This window comes from Monodelphis domestica, chromosome 5 (assembly GCF_027887165.1).
Source record: "Monodelphis domestica isolate mMonDom1 chromosome 5, mMonDom1.pri, whole genome shotgun sequence".
Classification (NCBI taxonomy): domain Eukaryota; kingdom Metazoa; phylum Chordata; class Mammalia; order Didelphimorphia; family Didelphidae; genus Monodelphis; species Monodelphis domestica.
Window position 1 is genome coordinate 228,204,824 of NC_077231.1, and position 23,980 is coordinate 228,228,803.

The 23,980-nt window shown below is 46.4% G+C and overlaps 1 protein-coding gene across 2 annotated transcripts; it reads right to left on the minus strand.

The window, feature by feature from the left end:
* Window positions 1-7,547: 7,547 nt before the first annotated feature.
* On the minus strand, window positions 7,548-23,692 carry ASB10 (ankyrin repeat and SOCS box containing 10). Of its 2 annotated transcripts, none has more exons than XM_056799921.1 (6): window positions 23,106-23,692; window positions 21,993-22,260; window positions 18,452-18,971; window positions 10,610-10,723; window positions 8,800-8,985; window positions 7,548-8,476 (listed from the first exon to the last, which is right to left on the minus strand). In XM_056799921.1, the coding sequence occupies exons 1-5, from the start codon at window positions 23,377-23,379 to the stop codon at window positions 8,800-8,802; spliced, it is 1,362 nt and encodes a 453-aa protein (XP_056655899.1). In that variant the 5' UTR covers window positions 23,380-23,692; the 3' UTR covers window positions 7,548-8,476. The 2 variants fall into 2 exon arrangements, with proteins under 2 accessions (XP_056655899.1, XP_056655900.1); XM_056799922.1 differs by lacking the exon at window positions 23,106-23,692 and adding an exon at window positions 22,430-23,057.
* Window positions 23,693-23,980: the final 288 nt, after the last annotated feature.

The window sequence follows — 23,980 nt, forward strand, 5'->3', positions numbered from 1 at the left end:
GGCTTCTTCATTCACATTCCTTCTTCCCTTTATCTTCTCTTGTTATTCTTCCAATCGTTTTTTTCCCCTCTCCCCTCCTCCCTCAATCTTTCATCTATTCGGAACTTCTCTCACGTCTCTCTCTCTCTCTCTCTCTCTCTCTCTCTCTCTCTCTCTCTCTCTCTCTCTCTCTCTCTCTCTCTCTCTCTCTCTCTCTCTCTCTCTCTCTCTCTCTCTCTCTCTCTCCCTCCCTCCCTTTCTGTCTGCATGTACTATGTCTGAGTCCCCAAAATGTATGTTGGGGCTCCGTCTTTCCCACATTCTTACAGCTGTTCTTTTCCTCCCTTTCTGTCTTTAACCCACGTCCTTCTTTCCTAGGGTTTGTCACTCTCCCCTCAGTCCTATTTACCCCGTTCTTTCCCTCCATCTCTTTTTCTATCTCATGCTCTGTCATCTTCCAACCCCTGTTTTGCGCTGCTGTCTCCCTCTATTTTTCTCCTTGCTTCCCTCTATCTCTGTGTGTCTCTGTCTCTCCAGTCTCGGTCTCAGTCTCTCCTTCTCCCTCTCTCTCTTCCTCCCTCTTCTGCTATTAATTTCCCTGATTGGCTCCCTGGCTCCCGCCGCTGATGAGCCCTATTCATTCCCGGGCCTGACACTCTCGACCTGCCCCGGCTGATTGCTGGGGGCCGGCCCTGCAAGCGCTGATGAGCCCCAAGGGTCAGCGGCACTAATTATCCGCTAATTGCAGATGACTCTGCTCACCTTCCCCCCCGCTTCCAGGCACTGAATCGGCGGCGCCTTTTACCCTTCCCCCTCCTCGCGACTGCCTGCTATAGAGTTGACACGGAGCAAAAGGCAGAGAACTCTGGCCTGACACGGCTTCTAGGCTGAGGGTCAGGCAAGAGAGGGAGGCTGCAGCCAGTCAGGAGAGGGCCGTCCCAGCCTAATGGAGAAAGGAAAACCCACCCACACACCTCGCATAGCCAGACCAGGTAGGGTGAGGGACGCAGGCCCACCTGGAAATGGGGAGCTAAGCATTAGGGAAGGCCATCGGGGCTAAGTGGAGGGGTCAAATCAGGCAGGGAGATCTCCAGTGCAAGGATGGGGAGGGGACACTCGGTCCAGAGGAGGAGATGGATGGCAGAAAGCGAGAGAAATAGGATAGGTAGACAAGGAGACCGAGAAAATATGGAGAAGCAGGTCTGCCTCAATGACATTCCTCCTGCCCTTCATTAATTCCAGGCTTAGTTCTTGAAAAGGAGATCCAAGTGGGCCCAAAGCAGACTGAGGGGAGAAGTGAGCTTTCTCTGGCCAGCATCTAGCACAGTGCTGATTTTGCACATTAGAGGAGCTTTTATTTAAAGGAACCTCTTTGGTAGGCCCTTAATGCAAAACAGACTGGATTTGGAGATGGAAAACTTGGAATCTAGACCCAAATCTGTCATAGCTGTGTAACTATGGGCAAGTTTCTGTACCTTGGCCCTCTCCAATGTACATATTTCAATTGGTATTAGTGTCCCTTTATGACTTAACAGAGGGACCTTGGGAATTGATGTGATTGAAGACTTCATTTCCCTATGACAAGTCTTTCAGAACATGGTTACCTTGGATCATTCATGAGAGACTTATTGGTACCATGTTTTTCAGCTTGGTGTAGGTAGATCCTTCTAGAACTTATCTTCTGTTGGTATAGCCTTTGAGAACCCAGGATAACCGCCATGTTAGAACAAGGAATTAGAGATGGATTTTAGTGAGCATCTTTATTTTAAAAATGGAAATATTTGTGTTATCTCCCTCCTTCATGGGACTGGACTGTTGAAAGAGCTTTGTAAACTGTAACACACTATATAAATGCTAGCTGTTATTGTTCAACTGTCTTGGTTTGCAGGCCCTCCAAGATTCACCAGACTGAGATGGAGGGAGACTGGAGTATTCTTTTCTTATGACCCTGACTTAGGTCAGGCTTTACAAAATCAGTGGAATCTAAAAAGACAGTTTGGCTAGGCATGTGTTGATGTCACCTTGGAGAAGGAAGAAGTGTCCTAACTTAAGCCTGAGCAGACCATCCCTGATGAAGTGGGCTCTGCCAAGCAGAAGTCTATGTAAGCTGGCAAACATTCTATGGAGAAATCCTCAGTCCATTTTATTCACCACATGGTAGATTGAATAAGTACTGAGGAGTAGCAATACATAGGAAAGGACCTTAGTGATCATTTAGTCCAATGATCTCTCTTTACAGATGAGGAAACTGAGACCCAGAGATAAGCAACTTGGCTAAGGTCACATGGATAGCAAAAAGTACAATTGAGATTTTCAGAGCCTGATCAGGTGCCCAAATGTGTATCTTCCCAAGAGTTAAAAGGTCAAGTGTCTTGACTTTGGGGCTAGAGGGAACAATGAGATGATGTGTCTGCTGGGGGAGGGAGGGAGAGAGAGAGAGAGAGAAAGAGAGAGAGAGAGAGAGAGAGAGAGAGAGAGAGAGAGAGAGAGAGAACTGCAAATAGCAGAAATCATCTTAACCCTACTAACCTATACCTAAATGGAAATCTTCTCTACAACAAGCCTAATAAATGCCCATCCAGCTTCTAATCAAAAGTCTTCAGTGATGAGGAACTTACTTTTAATTCCATTTTTGGACAGCTTCAAATAATTAGAAAGTTTTCCATTTACATCAAATTTGTATTTGCCCTTCTGAAATTTCCACCCATGGTTTCTAGTTCCATGTCCCTAGGGCCAAGCAGAAAATGTCTAATTCCTCTTGTGACAGTCTTTCAAATACTTGACACTCTTCTCTTCCTCTACCTCATTCAAGCAAACACTTATAAACTAAAACATTCAAGTCAATTCAATAATAATAGCTCACATTTATATGGAGAGCTCAAAAAACAATTTACAAAGTGCTTTCCTTATAATAATCCTGTGAGGTAGGCAATTCAGGCATGATTATCATTTTAATTTGCCTCTTCCCCAACCTGAAAGTCCCCAGTTTCTTTAACGGAGTTTTCTAAGACTTGATCTCCAAGTCTCTCAACATCTTCCTCCCTCTCCCCTGGACATGCTCTAGTTCATTGATGTCCTTCTTAAAATATAGTACCCCAAACTGAAGACAGTGATCTAACCAGGCAGATTAGAGACCAGGGAACTATTGCTTCCCTCATTCTGAATATTATGCTTCTATGAATACTTATTTGTTTAAAGTGGCAAGGGGACACTGGCCAAAGAGTCTGAAGCTACAGCTGAGAGTGCAGCTCCAGCAGCAACCTAACTAGGCACGGAGGAGCACTTTGTTAAATGAGTGTTCATTCCTTCGTGATCCGGAGGGTATACAAGGGCTGGGGGGTGGGGGGGCCACCTGACCTTGAAGATATAGTTATAGCAGCCCCAAGCCAAGAACTGGTCACTTAGAATGATCGATTTCAAGGTGGTATCCTGCTCAAGTTGGCACACAGATCAGGATCAAAACTTGGGGACAAAATAGCCTATCAGGATTATTCAGGAACCATCCCATCACTGATTAGAAACCTAGGCAGATTTTGGACCTCAGGGACAATGTAGTGATCTGATGGGTGGGACAGGCACTGTCTTTTATATACTACCCCTATACATCCCTTCAACATGTGCCTTTGTTACTTGCCCCCCCCCCCCCAGGGCAAGTGCCTTGCGGTACTGAAGGCAATTGAGCAGCTACCCTTGGATAATATAGTAGGGAAACCAAAGCTTTGCATTTAGCGCCACCCCTTCCTCCCATCCCGCATATTCTGAGGCTTCTCGGCTCCCTTTACCTTAAGCTCCAGGGAAGGGGAAAGCAGGATGGAAGCTCCCAATATACTGTAAACGCCCTGAGAACGATGGCTGGCTCCCGTTTTTGTCTCTCCAGCGCTTAGCCCAGTATTTTGCACATAGCAAGCGGTAGAGAGATGGTTTTGGACATGGATACAATTTACGTTCCCAAGAACTGGCAACCTTACAGCACAGTGCTTGCCCTAATATCAGTACCAAGGCTAGGGACAGAAGCTGGAGCCGGCAACTTGCTATAAACGCGTGAATGGGAATCAGCCGCTTTTCACAATATTTGAAAGTAGGAAAAACCCTTAGAGAACATTTAACAACCCCCATTTTACAGATGAGGAAACTGAGGCTGAGAGATAGTTCTCCGAAGGTTAATCCATGGCAAGACACAGAAAGGACAGGATCACAGGTCTTCTGACTGCAAAAGTCCAGGGATTTTCTCACATTCCCTCCCCCCTCCCCCCCCCCCCCCGGGAATCTGCTCCACTCCTATATCCACGTCTCAGAACAGTTTTTGTCTCTTTGCCTCATCTAGTCGGCCTGGTCCTCACCCCTGCCTCTGAAGAGGGAATTCTCTGAGAGGCTGCTGCTGCTCTGCAGGAATGTGTGACCTTGGTGAAGTCACTTCAGCCTCTGTGTGCTTCAGTTTACTCAACGATAAAATGACGGGGTTGGACCAAATGGCCTCTGGATCCCTAAATCTGGGATCCTGTGCCCACCTGAGTTGCCCAGACCACCAGCTGTTCTCTCTATCCAAGAGACAGCACTTTGGGATGCTGCGAAAGAATGAAAGGGCTCCCTGAGCTGAGTGAAGCGAAGTTTCACTGAGCCCAGGACGACTAGCCAGAGCGAGTCCCGGGGTCTCCGCGGCCCAGACTGGCTCCTGTCCGTGGGCTCTCTCTGGTGGCAGCCGGGTAGAACTGCACATAGGAAGATGACAGAGAAGAACAAGCGCCCCCTGGTGTTGGTTCACTACACGGAGGAAGAGGGGAGGGCGGAGAACCGGGTTGTGTCCCTGCACTTTGCGAACTTGCAGGCCGGGCGGTGATCGGCCCGACTTGGTATGCTGTACCGCCCAGACGCGCTTAGCCAGTGTGCCCGGGTAGTCTGGCCGGGCGATGGCTGTGTGCGAGCCATGCGGGGAGGGGGAGATGCTGGCGGTGGCGGGGAGGTCCGCGCCTCCGGTGCAGGGCGGAGTCCTCACAGAGGCGTGAAATTGGTTTGGAGCAAACACATTACTAAAAGCAATTACCGGCGAGAGGTTCAGGGGCCCGCGGGACCAGCAGCGAAGAGGCCGGGGAGGAAGCGCCCGGGCTTGGAGGAATCTCTAGGTGTCTAACCTCAGAAAGGACCTTCCCCTCCTAAGGGTAAGGTCCCCCCCCCCCTTTAAAGATCTTCCCTCCAACTCCCTAAACCTATGGGAAACACAGCTCGGCCAGAGCGGACTTCTCCCAAAGTGGACCATCGCCCCCTCCCCTCATAGCACTACCAAGCAGGATGGGAAACCTCCCTGGCTTTTACTGCTCAGAGAGACGTCCCCACCCACCAGGATTCTTGAAACAGTTGCCTCTCGCAGCTTAGGTAGGGATCCCCGTTTTGGTTCCTACATCTCTACGAATTGAAAACTTCTCCCCTCCCCTTTCAAGGTGGCAGGCATCCCTATTACATATCCCAGAGATCTTCTAGAGAGAATATTCTCACAGGACCTTCCCAGAACGTCCCTGATCAACTCCTCCTTCCCCCAGATACACAGGCACAGCCACGCAGCCACCCCAATCCCTGAGCCCTACAGAATTTCCTGAAGCCAGAACAGAAGGGGCTGTGCAGCCCTACATCCCGTCTGTTTGATGACCACTAGCTACGGAGCCTCTGAGCCTTCCTTCCCTACTCTGTGTCTGGAACTAGCTGAAGTGAGAAGCAGTGGTCTGTGCGATAAAGCTAAGAGAGCTGAGCAGGAGGGCAGAAAGTTAAGAAGCTGCAGGATGTGGATGGGAGACGGGATCCTGGGACAGAAAAAGATGGGAGGGATACAGTTATTTGTGAGGGAGGGAATAAAGAGCTTATTTCTCTCTTTTGAGAAGGATCTTTACTTCCCATACATTTTCTCCCTTCCTCTCAGCTCCCTTTTATGGGGTCTTCTCCCATCCAAACGTAAGCTTCTTGGAGGAGAGGTCTATATCAACAATCTCTCAAGAGTAAACTTTCTGGTCTACAAGTCCAGACCCCAGCAAGCTACCAAACAAAGGGGTCAGGGGAGAACCTTGGGACCCTCCATCTCTGGATCACCTGGATTCCAGCCCCAAGTTACCCTGCTTTAGTTACAAGGCAGCCAGGACATTAACAGCTCTTCAATAACACATCCTTTACAAACTTGAGTGCCCATATGAATTTTCATTAGCAGCCAAAGGAGAGGAATAATAATAATGGCTAGCATTTCTAGAGTGCTTCAGAGTTTGCAAAGTACTCATTTGATCCTCACAACCACCCTGTCATGTGGGAATGATTATCTCCATTTTACAGATGATGAAACTGAGGCAGACAGAAGTTAAGTTAAATGACTTGCCCAATATCACACAATTAGTGTCTGCTGTAAGATTCAGACACAAATCTTGCTGACTCTGGGTCCATCTATAGCACCTAAACCAATGGGCTGGGATGAAGAAATATTCATTCTGAGCATTTGTGTATGCACACATATTAGATATATATACACAAAAACATACCAGCATATGTATGTATATTTATACATGCACATGTGTATGTATTTGAAAACCCTACTTCGCTATAACTGCTTTCCTTTGCCATTCTATGTATTTTATTTCATAAATTTAGAAACATTATTCTGAGAAAAGTTATGAACCCTGACAAGTTTGAGCAGATATCCTTAATAATAATAGCTAACTGTTCAAATCTGGCCTCAGCCACTTCCCAGCTGTGTGACCCTGGGCAAGTCACTTAACCCTCATTGCCTAGCCCTTACTGCTCTTCTGCTTTGGATCAGATTCTTAGTGTGAATTCCAAGACAGAAAGTAGGGGTTTTTAAATAATAATAATGATAATAGCTAACTAACATTTATGTAAGGTGAGTGCTAGACTTACTCTCATCTTATAGATGAAGAAATTGCAGCTGGTGAGTGCCTAAGGCGAGATTTGATTTCAGTTCTTTCTGACCTCACAAGAGGATCACTAGAAGCCACTTAACTGCCTCCTTAAATCGAAACCAATCTTCTTCAGTTCATCACCTCAGTCCCATTTTCCCAAGGCTGCCTCTACATTTTCTTGCCCACCTTAATTCCCTCATTTTCCTCCAAGCCCATCATGAACACTTTTCCCCTCCTATTCCTGCACTTTCCTTTCCTCTAAAATTTTCATCTTCTCTCTTTGTTTCCTTCTAAAATCTTCCTCTTGCTCTTGTGTCCATCTTCAGGGTCTTGTCTTCATGTGTCAGCCCAATCTTTACTCCTCCTGACTTTTAGGGAAGCCAAAGAAGTAGTAACATGGTGAAGAGAAGGGTTGAAGCAGTGAAGGCTTAAGGAGAAATTTAAACTTAGAATAATATATTGTGGAGTTGGAAGGACTGTTTTACACATCTGGAAACTGAGGACTTGAGAGAGAGAAGGTGACTTGCCCAGCTCAATGTGTGGCTGGCTACTTTGAGATTTAAATCTGGCTCTAAACCTTTCCTTTCTACCATTTGCACTGCCTCCATGCTTTCTTATGTCCTACTTGTGTATCTATATATACCTTCCAGGTGAGCCAGCACATAGAGAGACAATAGAGACAACAATGTACATTTTAATGCATATCCAGAGTTGGAATTTAAAGGGGAATATTCCAGGATACACTGCAATGGGAAAAGGATACACTGCAATGGAGAAAGTAGAATAAAAAGAAAGCCCTCTTAGTAGCCCCCCAAAAAACCCAAGCTCTCTCTCAGTTTTTGTCCTCTATCATTTTTCTATTACAGTCTCTCTGCCTTTCTCTTTCCTTTTCAGAACCAGCATCTTCCTGCCCTCCCAGCATCAGGTAGCTTCAGTATCAGTATCTTTTTCCATCAGGACAATCCAGGCTCATCCTATTTCCCTGGGCTCAGACTCAGGCGCTCTATATCTAGTTTAGAGTCTGGAGGCACAGCTCCAACTAGGAATTCTTCTGGGTTAAAAGAGTTGGAGAAAAGGGACCAAGAGAGTCTAAACTACCACCCCTCAAGGCCTTAGAAGTAGAAGGGACCTTGGGAGAAGGGGACAGAATCCTTGTAGGGGGTGGCCTGGGGCTGAGTGAGAATGGCTAGTAAGAGAAGGGCAGGCAAACAAAGGACTTGGGGATCTTCAGGCACTGGACTATCTTGGGGAAGCAGCACATCCCTGGATGTCAGCACCCAGGAAGCAAAGCCCCAGGCCCACTTCTCTAGTGATAACTTACAATAGGACAGGCTAGATGAATTGTTGTTTCCCAAATTAATCATCAGGAATCTCCAATAGGTTAGTAATTTTGGTGTTCAGTCGTTTCAGTCATGGCTGACTCTTTGGGACCCCATTTGGGGTTTCCATGGCAAAGATACTAGAGTGGTTTACCATTAGCTTCTCCAGTTCATTGACAAATGAGGAAATTGAGGCCAACCAGGTTAAGTGACTTGCCCAGGGTCACACAACTAATAAATGTCTAAGACTGGATTTGTATTCAGGTCTTCCTGGCTTCAAGCCCAGCACTGGAGAGAATATTGAAAAAGGAAGATGAGAGTAAAGACAGTTGTAGGGATGCTGATCTCTAAGAATACCAGATTTGCTCCCTTCGTTCTTCCCGAACTTCTATCGTTTGGGTCTGACTTTGTGTGAAGTCATCAACATTACATCGTTGTGTTCATAACATCTCTGGGTCTGTTTTGGCAAGCATACCCCCAGAGATTCTAAGTGGTCTGGAGTTATTTTGAATGGAGTTTCCCTTTCACCCCCTACTTCCTAAGGACAGCCTCCCGCAGACCCCACCCCATCCCGGGTCAGCCTCTGGCTGACCACAGATCCTAGGACTCACCTAATAGAGAATATCCTCAAAGTCCAGCTGTAGGTAGCCAAGGAGGCTGGGAGGCAGCGGTAACTGGGGCAGGGCCTGGGACAAGCAGCCAGCCAGCCGAGATCGGAGAGCATGGCGGCTCAGGTGCTTCAGGCATCTTGGCCGACCCACCAAGGCAAAGAGCGAAGAGTAGAAATCTTGATGCTTCTGGAAATAGACAAGAGCTAGACATTACGAAGCTGGGGTCAAGGGAAGAGTTCATGAAAGGTTGCAAAGGGATCGAATTCAGACCTCGGGAGAGACTCCCTTATTTTACTGAAGAGGAAATTCAAAGGCAGGGATTCAGCTGTTCACTCTCCAGGTCATGAATATGGTCAAAGGATGGAGATTCAAGGTCAGGCTCTCTGTTTGAGGTTAAATTCATTTAATTATACCAGATAGCCTATCAGAAATCCCCAGCAGAATATTTCATAAAAAAAAAACTAAATAAAGCAGAGCCAGGAGAACAATTTACACAATATGGTAAAAAACAAGAATTCTGATTCTAATCACCGGCCACAGTTCTGGAGGATTCACGGAGGAGCGCAACACCCGGCTCCAGATAGAGAGCTGATGGCCAAAGTAGGAATGTGTCTTGATTGACTATATGTGGTTGGAACAGGGTTTTTTTTTTTTAATTTCTCAACCAGGGAGGGGAGAGCAGGAGGGACATAATTCCAAGTAAAAATAAAATAAAATTGAATTTTTAAAAAACAGTCTTTTGCAGGCAGAGAGTATTTGTGGGGGGTTCTAGGGACTGAGATCATCTCCATATAGCCCTTCTGGGAGGATCTCTCCTGAATCTGGAGAGTTCTTTGTCTCTAGAATATGAACAATCTCTTTGGAGTACCCACATAAAAAGTGAGGAACTTAATGGTGCCCCCCCCCCACTCTATCAGGGAATTTTAATCTAAGGTCTATGGATTTGGTTTTTTTTTTTAATATTTTGAGAACTGCATTCTAATATAATTGGTATCCTTTATAATATTGTGTATCTTACTTTGTACATTTAAAAATATTATTCTGGGGCTCGCTGGGTGGCTCAGTAGATTGAGAGACAGGTCTAGAGATAGGAGGTCCTGGGTTCAAATTTGACCTCAGACACTTCCCAGCTTTGTGACCCTGGGCAAGTCACTTAACCCCCATTGCCTAGCCCTGACCACTCTTCTGAGTATTGATTCTAAGATGGAAGATAAGAGTTTTAATAGATATGTAATATATATTAATATATGCACCAAAATGATACCAAAACTATATAATTTCAGAATTTTTAGGTCTTTCAAAGTTGTTAGTTTTCTTACCATATTATACAAATTGTTCTCCTGGCTCTGCTTTATTTAGTTTTTTTACGAATGATTCTGATGTACATTTTTGATAGACTATCTGGTGTATATATATATGTAATATATATATATATATGTATATGTATAGAAGAAGTCCATAGGGCCAGAGAACCAGAGGAGTCCATGACTTTAAAAAAGGTTTAGGAGAGGGCAGCTGGGTGGTTCAGGGGATTGAAAGCCAGGCCTAGAGATGGGAAGTCCTGGGTTCAAATCTGGCCTCAGATACTTCCTAGCTGTGTGACCCTGGGCAAGTCACTTAACCCTCATTGCCTAGCCCTTAATGCTCTTCTACCTTGGAACCTATGTACAGTATTGATTCTAAGCTAGAAGATAGGGGTTTTTTAAGGGTTAAGAACCCCTTCTCTAGAATGACAAGAGTCTCCTTGGGGCTAGGATGGGTGGTTCTATGTTCTAGGGATTATGTCTCCTGGGCAGCCCCCAAGTCTGACCTTCAGGACCTCTGGGGGAATAAGGTCCTCTGCCTCTCCTGGAAGCTTCACAAAGCTGTAGGTATTCATCAGAACCTCAATTATCCGGGGAAATTCACACCAGCGCTCCAACACCTGGGAAGGGAAACGAGAGGCAAAACCATACGGTGTGTTCCCAGGATGACGCACCTCTAACTGCTAACCCATCAATATTTATCCAGCACCTGCTATGTGCAGGGCTCGCACCAGGGTCTTTGTCCTATGGGTAGTGTAGCGAATCCCCCTCGCCATTAACCTAACTAGAAATCTAATCTCTCTTCCCAAAACTTCTCAGAGCCTCATCTCTCCCCATCTCGTATGACCCTTTAATGGGTATGTGATCTATACCTCTCTGCTTTCTCCCCTCTGGAGAACAGAATGAAAGCTCGTTGAGATTCGGCTCTCTGTCCCTTTTAGGGATATAATCCCAGAACCTGCAGAGAGAACTAAAATGGTGCTTTGTACCCATTGGGTGACCAATAAATGTTTGCTGAGTCAGGGGAAGGTGGGCTTCTGCATTAAAATGATCACAAGAGAAAGCTGCATTGGGTACAACTTGCCCAGGAGGACACACCTGGGAGAGCAGGTGGCGATTTCAAAGCTTCTCTGTAGATTTCATGGCGGAGAAGAGCTTTGAAGACCAGAGAAGATGCCCAAAGGGGCAGGTATGGTCCTGCTCATGGGGAAAACCAATGAGCAAAGAAAGGAAGGAAAGGCACTGAGGAGACCACAAGAAGGTCAGCCTGGCTGGAGAAGAGGACAGGGAAGACCCCAGCTACCTGTGTTGTCTACAGAATTCATGCTAAACCCATCATCTCAGCCACTTCAAAAGCCACCTCGTCCCAACTACATCTGGACAAAAAGCCATCAACAGCATCCAGCAAGTGGCCAAGCAGCCATTGCTTGAAGACTTCTAGTAAGGAGGAGCACACACAGAGTCATAGAATATGGTCCTTTCTGGGAGTTTGCTTCCTTCTTGTTAAATAGGGGACTCTAACTAGAGGGCAGCCATAATGGCAAGAATTCTGACATCTGGATAGAGCACTCACTTCACAACTACCCCGGGGAAGGTTATTGCAATTATTATTGGCCCCAATTTATAGAGGAGAAAATTGAGGTTCAGAGAAGAAGAATCCCCCAGTCAGTAGGTACTTGAGAGCCTTTCCAGCTCTGAATCATGGAAACCTATCCACATTTGAGTTGGAAGGAGCCTTGTGCACCATCCATCTAAGCCCTTCATTTTACAGATAAGGAAACCTGTCAAAGAGACTTAGTGAAGCCCGAGGTCATGTAGGTCAGGAATTGCATTCAGATCTCCCAATTTCCAGAAGGGTACAGTTCTTGGGGCAGCTAAGAGGCACAGTGGGTAGAGAACCAAGTCTGGAGTCAAGAGGACCTGGGTTCAAATCTGACCTCAAACAATTCCTCACTATTCGACTCTGGGCAAGTCACTCAACCCCATTGCCTAACCCTTGCCCCTCTGTCTTAGAGTGGTTACTAGGACAGAAAGTAAGGGTTAAAAAAAAGTATGGAGGCAGCTAGGTGGCTCAGTGGATTGAGAGCCAGGTCCTGGGTTCAAAGATGGCTTCAGAATCTTCCTAACTTGGGTGACCCTGAGCAAGTTGCTTGTGCTTACCCTTAAAGTCATTCTGCCTTAGAACTAATACACAATATTGATTCTAAGAAAGAAGATGAGGGTTTAAAATGTTTTTAATTAAAAAAATATGGTTCTCACTTTCTTTGGTATTCTGTAAAGCAGATGGAAGGAATTTGGAAATGGATGAGAATAGAGCTCTTCCTTCTACCCTCTTGGATCCCCGGGACTTGAGGCTCAGAAGCTGTTGCAGCCAGGGGCCACTCCAAAAGGGCTGGACGCACACACCGTGTGCATCAGGTTTCTCTAGCAGGGTCTAGACACTGGCAGAGGTTCTGGGCTGGAGCCTGGGCTGGATGGGGTGGGACAGGGTGTCCCTCCTGCCCATTCATCTGCTGTCAATTTTCCCAGCTGGCCTGAGCCCGCCCATTCCCTCCGCCCTCCTGGCTAGGGGAATCATTAGCTGTCAGAGCCTCTGTCAGATTACAGGGAATTGCTTGTCTCCTAATTATCTGGTGTTAATAGGAGATTAATTAGTGTTAATTGTTGATTTTCTTGTATTTTCCCAAAGGGGAGACCAATCTGCCGAACTCTCGGGCTGTTTAATTATTTGGTCTTGCCTGGGAATCCAGACAGATGCTTAACCGTTTGTGAGCAAAGAGGAAAGGGGGAGGCAGAAGAGTGGGGACAGGAGTGGGGAGGGGCTGACCTGGAGCCCTGGCAAGCCCCAGGGAGGGACGGGTCAACGGGACCCAAACCAAAGGTCGCTGGAGCTCTTCTCAGGCATTCTCCCTTCATGGCTGCCAGCTCTTCCCAGAACACATGCCCGGTGTATTAGGTAATGCCCTTCTCCCTACTTCTCCCTCTGGGCCATAAGGCTTCCACCACACTGCACAGCACACACAGACAGTTTATTACCTCTTGTGCTGTCATCACCCAGACTTGGAAGAAAAATAGAGATAAAAGAGGGTGGAACGCTGAAAATGAACTTGCAAAATGACCTCCATTTCCCAAACCCCAAGTTCTGATGGTCCAGCTCAAATGGCATGTCTTTTGTAAGGATTAGAACACTTTACCTATATTATCTCATCTGATCCTCACAAATCTGAGAGAAATGCTATTGTCATCTCCCCTTTACAAAAGAGGAAACTGACCATGAGAGCTAAAAGGTCTCATCCAGGATCACGCAGCTAGAAAATGTTTGAGGTAGGATTCAAACAGAGGTTTTCCTAGCTCCAAGGCCAGCCCTCTATCCACTTGGCTTCCTCAATTGTTTATTCCTTTACCTAGAGGATCATTGGATATTCTGGCTCCTTCCTCTGGCCCTCCTTATCTCCACCCCCTTACTACCCTTATCATAAAGTGCCTCATAGAGGCTGGGTGGCGTACCAGAGACAGTATTAGATCTGTAATTAGAAGGTCTGCATAATAATTTCAGCTTTGGTCCTCCCTATCTCACTTGTAACAAGTCACTTAATTTCTCTGGGTCTCAATTGGTAAAGTCTCCCTGCTCTAAATCCTCTGAATATACTTTTTTATTTGCCTTAAGTTCCTGTAATAGATTGCAAGCTCCTTGAAGGCAGGGGCTGTGTCTTTGTATTCCCACAACTCTCATAGATAATGGGCACCAAATCAATAGTTGCTGAATGAATGAATGAATGGATGGATGGATGGATGGATGAATGAGTGGATGGATGGATGAATGAATGGATGGATGGATGGATGGATGGATGGATGAATGGATGGATGAATGAATGAATGAATGGATGGATGGATGGATGGATGGATGGATGGATGGATGGACGAACAAAAAATGTGTCAGGTGGGATCTTTATGTACAACTGCTCAGAGGTCAGATTTAGATGGCGTCATGTTATTGGACTACAAAATGCCTAACATAGTATTGATGCTCAAGAAACCCGGACACCATGTAAAACCTGGAATTTCTCCTTTTCTTCCTGGGATATGTAACATCCATTTCTCTTCTATGGCCTTAATCTTACTGTCAAACTAAGCTTCCCAACTACTTTTAATGATGCAATTCCTTTGCTCAAGAACCCAGGATGGCTCTTGAATGCCTACCATATCAAATGCAAAATCTGCTTCCTGGTCCTCTATAACCTGGACCCATTCTGTCTACTGTCCCTGAGGAATTTCAAACCTTTTTTCCAGCCAACAGAGTCTGAGAATTCCCCTGCCTATGATAAGCTTTTCTCACTTTCCAGGTAGGCTATCTAAATCCTGCATACCCATGAAGAGCCAGCCTATGTCCCGCCTCCTCAATGACCCATCCATCCTTCACTTAGCCTTCCCTTTTTGACCATGATAGTATGTAAAATGAGGATTACACACCTAGAATTCAAGGTCCTTGAGAGGAAGGATTTTTCTGTCATTGTATCTCAAATATCTGCCACAATGCTTGGCATACATTAGGCACTTAATAAATGTTTATTGATGGATTGACTGACTGTTCTTTATTTTCTGTCATTTTTGTTCCTTAAACTAGATGACAAGTAACCTGAGAGCAGAGACTCTTCTCATATCTTCCAAAGCACTTAATGGCACCTCATCTGTCCTTTGGATTCACTGGACTTTGGATCTGATAATGATTGACTTCCAGTGCTCCTAGATAGCAAAAGCATGCTGTGCTCAAAGTGGGGAGTACTGGCAAACTCATGGAGGCTCCCAGGTGTTCAGTCCAGAAGTCAGTGTATCTCCATGCTGACTGACACCAGCATCCCGACATTCTGCCCAGTGACACTTGTTGGCTCTCCAAGTAGGCAGTCCTTCATTTTAAGAAGTGGGGGTAAGGAGAGGCTATATCCAAGTGGCTCATTGGATAGAGAGTAAGATCTAGAGACAGGAGGTCCTGGGTTCAAATTTGACCTCAGACACTTCCTAGTTAGGTGATCCTGGGCAAGTGACTTAATCCCCATTGCCTAGCTCTTACCCCTCTTCTGCTTTAGGACCAATATTTAGTCTTGATTTCAAGACAGAAGGTAAGGGTTTTTTAAAAAGCCCACCCGATGGGAAGAGAAATAGCATTGATGAACGAACCCACACTAAGACCAGAAGAATATGGGGAAGAATTATGACAATATAGACATAGGCAAGGGTTGCTGGAAGTAATAGAGACAGAAGGGTCAACCAAGGAGGCAACTCAAGAAGACAGATCTGATAAAATCAGAGTAGAGAAAAGCAATGATCTCTTCATTAATGTGGAAGAGAAGGTAGGATTGCATTATTCCTGAGAGCCAATCTGGCATTGGGTCTTAATGAGTGACCTTACCTTTCCCACAAGTGACAAGCCATATTATAAGGCCAAAAGTCCTTTCATCTGCACCCTCTCCCCAAAGTCTTCTCTCTTTCCAACTCAACCCTCATCAGTCCCTTTACTTGTTTTCCCTCCCACTCCATTATGTCCCCTGGAATCCTTGTTATGAACCCATTTCCCTTTATCTGAGAGCTGTTCTTTTTTACAGGCTTTCCATCTTCCTGCCTTCATAAAAACTTGGCTCTCTTTGGAAAACATAGCAAAGTGTGTTGGTTCTTCTCTCAAGACCTATCAGGAGGAATTAGCAAACTCTTTGCTCACCACCGCCATTTCCATTCCCTCTCTCTGCCTCTCTTCCTTTAACGTTTTCTCCATCTATATCACCAGGGACATATCCTTGTTTCTCTAATCTACCTGAACCACTGCCCCTTTTTCTAAAGAAGATCAGTACCTGGCTTAGTCTTCCTCTCCACCCCAATCCTTGAGTGGGACTTCAATAGACACAACTAAAACTTTTTGGCCTTCCAGCCAATTAACCTCCTTAAATCTCATGACCTATGTCTCCTTTCCACTATAGCCACTAATATGGATACCTAAGATTTAGTCATCACTCATAACTATGGCACCTCTGTAATTTTGAATTCTATAATTCTTCAAATCTTCTACCTCTCCCTCCTTTTTCTCTCTCATTTTTTTCTAACTCATTCCTTCTAAACTTCTTTAGCTTTACAACAATCTCCAGTCCTTCCATTCCTTCCTTTTCTCATAATCAATAGTTCCTGTTCCAGCCTCACTTTTGTTTGGTTTTAGGTCTTCCTTCCTTCCTTCCCTCCTTTCTTTCTCTTTCTCTTTCTCTCTCCCTCCCTCTGTCCCTCCGGCCCTCCCTCTCTCCCTCCCTCCCTCCCTCCCTTCCTTCCTCCCTCCCTCCCTCCCTTCCTTCCTTCCTTCTTTCCTTCCTTCCTTCCTTCCTTCCTTCCTTCCTTCCTTCCTTCCTTCCTTCCTTCCTTCCTTCCTTCCTTCCTTCCTTCCTTCCTTCCTTCCTTCCTTCCTTACCTTACCTTCCATCTTAGAATTAATACTGTGTATTGGGTCTAAGACAGAAGAGTGGTAAGGGCTAGGCAATGTGGTTTAAGTGACTTGCCCAGGGCTACACCACCAGAAAGTGTCTGGGGCCATATTTGAACCCAGGACCTCCCATCTCTAGGTCTGGATCACAATCCACTGAGCCACCCAGCTGCCCAGGCTTCATAGTCTTGATCCTATAATTACGATATACATTGTCCTTCACCAGTTTCAGGCTCTGATATTCTTATCATTCCATCTTTTCTCTGTGCTGATGGTTCACAAATCTACCTCTCATGACCAACCTCTCTGCTGACCTCCAATATCACATGTCCAACTATCTTTCAGACATCTGGAAATGGATTCCAGTAGTCATCTTTTTAAATTTTTTTTATTATAAAGTTTTTTTTTAACCAATTATATGTACTAGCAGACTTCTACATAAGTTTTCTGAAGTTATATGATCCAAATTTCTGCCTTCCTCCCTTCTCTCCCCCTTCCTTGGAACTGGCAAACAATTCCATCTGGGTCATACATGTATTATCATGCAAACCAAAACCAAAATAAATTAAAGTGAAAAATTGTATCCTTTCATCTGCATTCTTACTCCAACAGTTCTTTCTCTGGAAGTGAATAAATTCTTTGTCATAAATCCCTCAGAATTGTCCTGGATCATTGTATTGCTGAGAATTGCTAATATTTCTGTTCCTATGTACAAGGTTTTCCTGGTTCTGCTTCTTTCACTCTGTATCAGTTCATGGAGGTCTTTCCAGATCTTTCTGAAACCATCCTGTTCATCATTTCTTACATGCCAGTAGTCATCTTAAACTCAACATGTCCAAACCAGAATTCATTCATTTTCTCCCTCACCGCCTACTCCTAATTTCCTTATTACTGTCAAAGACACCACCATCTTTCTGGTACCTCAGGCACAGAGCCTGCGTCATCCTGGATTCCTCCCTATCTCTCACTGCCCGTATCTAATCCGTTTTGCCAAAGCCTGTTGATTTCACTTTTTCAATACCTCTTATATACTCTCCCTTCACTCCTCTGACCCTGCTGTTACTCCAGAACAAGTCCTCATTGCTTCACATCTCCATGGAGACACCTGCCTCAATCCTCTCCCTACTCCAATCTATCTTCCACTCAACCAAATCAATCAAAGCTATTCTCTTTTCTTTTTTAATGTTATTTTTATGGCTGCACAAAACACACGTCCATATTGGTCACTGCTGTAAAAACACACTAAAACCTCACCAAAAAGCCCAAAATAAAGCCAAAAATACACTGATGTGAAAGACAACTCCAGCAGTTCTTTCTCTGGAGGTGGATAGCATTCCCCATCATCAGTCTTTCAGGATTGTCCCAGATCAGTGCATTGCTGAGAGTCAAAGCTATTTTCTTAAAGCCCAGGTCCATCCCCACGCATTAAACTCTAGGGTTCCCTATTGTCTCCAGAATCAAATGCAAAATCCTGCTTCTGAAGTACATAGCCCTTCAAACCTAACCCTACCCTACTCCTTCCTTCCTAGTCTTCTTATCCCTTCCATCCCACCGTGCACTCTTTGATCTAGTGACCCTACTGGCCTCTTGGCTGTTCCGCAAATGAGATACTCCACGTCTCAGCTCTTGGCATTTTGTCTGCCTACTCTCTGGCTTCCTTGAAGTGCCAACTAAAATGCCATCTCCTCCAAGAAGCCTTCCCCAAACCTTCTCAACTTTGTGCCTTCCTTCTGGAACGAATGAATGAATGGCTTCATCCCAGCTCATCAGGTTAGACAAAGAAGGGGAGACAAAGGGCTGGTTCTCAGAGTATATGGATGAGCATTGACTTGTTCAAACTCTGTACCACCCCCGTGGGGAGATGCTCTCTTCTTTCAGCATCCCATGGTACCTTGGGAAGGGCTCCGGGCCAGATTCTGACAGCGCCATGATTGAGTAGAGCTCGGACCACTTGTTCTGGGCTGCAGGGCAGGGCAGCAGGTGGACCCTGGAGGGCCCAGTGCAAAGCCGTATGGCCACCGTAGTCCATGGCGTTGACGCTGACCCCCTGGGACAGGAGTAACTCAGCCACAGCCACATTGCCACGGCGACAGGCCAGATGCAGGGGCCGCTGCCTGTCATGATCAGCAGCATCTGCATCAGCACCTACAGAGAGAAGCAGGTGGCACAGGTGGAGACACCTAGAGGTGGCTTCCTCAACCTCAGTGGGGGAAAGGAAAGACACTGAGCAGGCAGCCAGGAGAGGGGTCCGGCCTTCGGCATCTCGGGCATCTGGACAAGCTCCCTTCCTCAAGAGTAATGCGGCCAGCTCCACCAGCCCTCCTCGGGCAGCCACGTGGAGAGGAGTTTCCTCTCCTTCCTCAGATCGCCCATCCACACTGGCGCCAAACCTCAGCAGCAACTCGGCACAACTGGAGATTAGGGGAGAGAAGAGAAAAATGTATGTGAGAGAGACAGAGACAGACAAACAGACAGATAGACAGACAGCTGGGCACACACTCATAGGCTAAGTAGATCTGATTTTGGTGGGATTTAGGAACCTCCTCATTGAGTAGTAAGAAAAGAGTATACCTCAATTGATAAATGGGCAAAAGATATGATGCTATGAGATACCATTTTGTACCTATCAGATTGGCTAAAATGACAAATGATGAAGGGGATGTGGAAAAATGGGAACACTAATACACTGTTGGTGGAGCTGTGAACTGATTTAACCATTTTGAAGAGCTATACCCAGAGAGTTAAAAAATTGTGTATACCTTAAGACCTAGCAATACTATTGCTTGGTCTGTTTCCGAAGGAGATCAGAGGAAAAGGAAAAGAACCTATATGTTCCAAAATATTTATAGCAGTTCTCTTTGGGGTGAAAAGGAACTAGAAATTGAGGGGATGCCCATCATTTGGGGAATGGTTAAATAAACTGTGGCATATGATTGTGATGGAATAATATTATGCCACAACACATGATGAGTATGTAATTTTTTTTTAAACTTAGAAAGAACTACATGGGATAATGAACAGTAAAATGAGTAAAAACAAGAAAACATTATATACATCTACAAATTTAATGCTTGAAGAATAACTTGGGAATGTTACCTCCAGAGAATGAACTGAAAAATGGAAACATGAAAGATATAATTTATATATACATGTCTGTCTCCCCAATGATGCCTTTTATGATGCATGGAAGAGAGGGCCTGAGACACTTAGAAATAAACTCTATTAATGAAAAATCTTAATTTAAAAAAGATAAGTAGCAAAAAGATAAGAATTTTTCAAAAGAAGAATTATAAAATATTCACAATCACATGAAAGAATGCTCCAAATCACTAATAATAGGAGAAATGCAAACCAAAACCATCCTGAAGTTTTCTTCACACCCTGAAAGTTGGTGAAAATAACAACCAAAAAATTCCCAGAGTCAGTTTTGAAGGGGTGTGAAATGAGAAGATTTATTGACATCCAAAATGGTCCCACCATTTTACAATTCTACCAATAATGGTGGGACCATTTTGAAAATTTGGGATGTCAATAAAGTGACTAAAATATCCTTTATTTTTTTTAAAGAAAAAAAGTATGGGAGAAAATGAGAAGAAATTCCCAAGATTATCTAGTCCAAACCATCTCTGAATAGAAATCCTCTCTACAACATCCTCAACAAGTGAGCATCTATTCTCTTCCACCTGAAGAACTCCAGTGATGACAACCTGTTCCATATTGGAAAGAGTCTAACTGTTACAGCCACATTGGATCTATGGATTCTTCCCTGCCATTTGCACCCCATGCTCTCACTTCTGCTCCTGAGGCCAAGCACAAGTTGAATCATTTGTCCATGCCACAGCCCTTCAAATACCTGAAGACATATCTTGTCCCTACCCCCTTCCCAATTGTTTTCCCGACTAAGCATTCCAATTTCAAGAAGTGATGCTCATATAGCAGGATCTCTAGCTGTCTTCTCTGTGAGGACACCAGTTGGTCAAAACCTTTCCTAAAATGTGAAACCCAATGTTGAACACAATATGTGTCATATGAACAAGGCAAAGTTCAGTGAAATGATTCCCTTTCTTGTTGTCCACCGTATGTCTCTCTTGTTACAGCTTTGCCATTGTTCAATTGTTTTCACTTGAATTTGACTCTTTGGGACCCCATTTTTAGATTTTCTTGGAAGAGATACTGGAGTGGGTTGCCATTTCCTTCTCCAGCTCATTTTACAGATGAGGAAACTGAGGCACACAAAATTAAATGATTTGCCCAGGTCAGTTGGTAAGTGTCTAAGGCCAGGTCTGTCACTTTATCCACCGTGCCACCTAGTTGTCCTTCTTATAGCTTAAGAGGGTACAGAAAAAGGTCCCACATGATGGGAGAGGGGGTGGATGAAGACGTCAAAGACAAACTTGGCCAAATCCAGATTTTCCTGATGTTCTATAAAAGCACACCCGGACACATACACACACACATATACAGGGGTACAACTTCTCCCCCCTAAAGGAATGCCCCAAGGGGCACCTCAAACACCCCAAAGCAAACTCTCCTCCTGGCATTGAGGCAGTCCTGTTCTGAACATCATGGAAACACAACCCTAGAGATGATCTAGTTGAGAAGTTTTATGCTTGGTTTAAAAAACTACGTATGTTAACCCAGATTGAACTGCTTGTCAACTTTGGGGGGGGGCGGCATATAACTTTGGGAAACTTAGGTGGAAATTTGGTCTTAAAATAAAAAACGATAAAACATAAAAAATAGATCCTACCCATAAAAGTACATATGTATGTATGTACGTATGTATAAAATGGATTTCCTTTGTAATTCTATGCATTTAAAATTGTTACTCTTGAGAGGGGGGCCACCCCATTGCCAAAGGGTCCACGGTGGAATTATGCGCCATTACTGTTCTAAGCACCTACAAATATGATCTCATTTAACCCTCATGACTCTGAGAGGTAAGTGCTATCATTATCCCCATTTTAGAGTTGAGGAAACGGAGGCAGGCAGGAGTTCAGTGACTTGCCAAAGCTCACACATTTAATCAATGATTGAGGCAGGATTTGAATTCCAGCCTCTTCAGTTCAAGTCCAGTCCTCTATCCACTGCAGCACGGAGCCACTTCTCCATACAACAGATTAAGACCCCAGGGCCAGTCCAGCTCCCTCGTTATGGAAGAGGGGGGAACTGGGGTTCAGAGAAGGGGCAGGAGTGGACCCAAAGGCCAAAGAACCAAGAAATGCTGCTTTACTGGATCCAGCACTCTAATAAATGCTCCTTGTTTTGGCCGGTGCCTGCCTCTCTTAAGCGTCTTGGGCGCTGTGTGCTGCCTGCTTCCATCTCTTGGAATTGACCCACAGCCTTTCCTAGGAATGGGGCAAAAGTGGAGACTAGACATTTGGGGGTTTTGTTCAGGAAGTGGGGATCTGGGTGGAGCCGGGGGGACTTACTGGAGGGCATCCGGCCCCTGGCACAGGTGTAGAGGACGCCTCCCATCCTGGTCTGGGATGTCGGGGTCGGCTCCCGCTACGAGCAGGAGTCGGGCGCAGGCCGGGTGCCCGGAGAGGCAGGCTTCGTGCAGGGCGGTGCGGCCCCCAGGGGCCGCGTCCGGCTGGGCTCCTCGATTTAGCAGCAGCTGGAGGACTTGCTCATGGCCACGGTTGGCCGCCACGTGGATGGGGGTGGTCAGCTCCTCCACGTAGGTGAGAGACCAAAGCCCTGAGGAGGGTGTGGAGAGCTCGAGTGGCGGGGGGGCTCCGATGCCAGAAAGGGTCAAGCCCCCGCCCCGAGCCCCGATGGGAAGGGGCGGCGGATGGGAATGTCGCAGCCCTTCCTCCCGCCTCTTCTCTTCATCCCCATCCCGCCAGCCTCTGCCGCCCGCCCGTACTCAGAGCTCGAATGTTGAATCTGAACTCTCTCCATCTCTCCGGGTCGCTGGTGTCAAAGACAACATCAGGGCTGAGGCCAGAGCCGGGGGAAGCCAGGAGACGGGAGACAGAGGCCACATCCCCGAGCAGCACAGCTCGCCAGAACTCCAAGGTGGGCCCCGAGGCCGTCCTGGTAACTATGGGCCCGCCACGTGGCCCGGGACCCCCCCTGGGGTCCTTGTCTGGGTCCTCAACCAACCTGGCACAAAGGCTATTCATCGGGCCCTCCCTCGGCTGTCTGCGGGCTCCTGGGGACTAGGGGCTGCCCATGGGGAAGGTATAGCAGGGTCTGGGCTTGGGAGGGAGAGTGGGAGGGAAGCGGAGACGGGGGATGAGGAGGGGAGCGGGAGAGACAGAGGAAGAAGGGGAGGCAAAGACAGGACGAGAGGGAGGGGGAGGCTCCTGCTAGTCCCCAGGCTCAAAGTCAGCCTCTGACGCTCAGGCCCCCAGAAGCTATTCTGGGCTCCGCATGACTTCGGGTCAGAGCCAGTGTTTGCAGGGTGAGGGTGTGCCTGAGGACCAGAGAAACAGCTTGGGGTTCTTCTGGCTCCTCCAGCCCAGCGCCCCTCTCCCACTCCCTTTTACCCCCACCGCCTGGGCCCCTGGGCCCTCCTTTCGGGTCATGCGCCCCCTCACCCCTCTGGTGGCTGCTCCATCGAGGCTCAGCCACTCGGCTCTCTAGCAGCAGGTTGGCAGTGCTGTTGGGGGGAAAGAGCTCTTGAAGCCGCTCCAGGTTCCCCGTGTACAATGCATTCTGCAGGACCATGTCCCTGCTGAGCAGGGGCGCCCTCCGAGGCACCCTCCATGAAGAGGAGCCCTGGGACGAGGGGCCCCATCCGGAGAGGAGGGAGGCTGGGGGCAGCCAGGTGAACCCCGACGGCCGCCGCCTTCTCTCCGATTCTCTGGGCATGGCTGCGGTTTTCAGGGGGATTTCTGGGGGAGAGACCCAGAAGGCAGGGTTTAGGGTGGCTCAGGTCCATATCCTGAGCAGACACTGGATAGGATCCAGCCTCTGGCTCAGAGAGGGGAGGGGAGAAGGGTGCTGAGATGGAGACCAGAAATAGCCCCAGGCTCAGCTGTCATCCAGGCAAGACCTGAAGCTGGGGGTGGGGCCGGTCATCGGGGAATAGGTTTGGGGCCCCTAAAAGGGAGAGGGGAAAATCTGAGCTGTTGGAGTCACAGAATGGGAGACACACCAATACACTGTTGGTGGAGCTGTAAATCAGTTCCCCCCCTCCCCGCCCCTTCTAGAAAGCAATTTAGAAATATGCTAAGACTGAGACTAAACTGCTTTGACCCAGAGGCCCCACAGTGAGGCAGGTACCCCAAGAAGGACAATGATTAAAAGAAATATCTATGGAAGTATTTTTTTGTGGTAGCAAAGAGCTGGGAGAAAAAGTAGACATCCATCAACGGGGGAAATGGTTGAATAAATCGTAATACATAAATGTAAAAGATTATTACTGCACTAGAAGAGATTATTAATAAAATTATTAATAGAATAATCATAT

Bases quoted from the DNA above. Each gene is read 5' to 3' on its own strand.
- ASB10 (XM_056799921.1), bottom strand. From the start codon at position 23,379: ATGCCCAGAGAATCGGAGAGAAGGCGGCGGCCGTCGGGGTTCACCTGG. The intron at 18,972-21,992 runs GTAAGTCCCCCC...CCTAATCTCCAG, and splicing joins CAGGGGCCGGATGCCCTCCA to TTGTGCCGAGTTGCTGCTGA. The intron at 8,986-10,609 runs GTCAGACTTGGG...GTCTATTTCCAG, and splicing joins TTCCCCCAGAGGTCCTGAAG to AAGCATCAAGATTTCTACTC.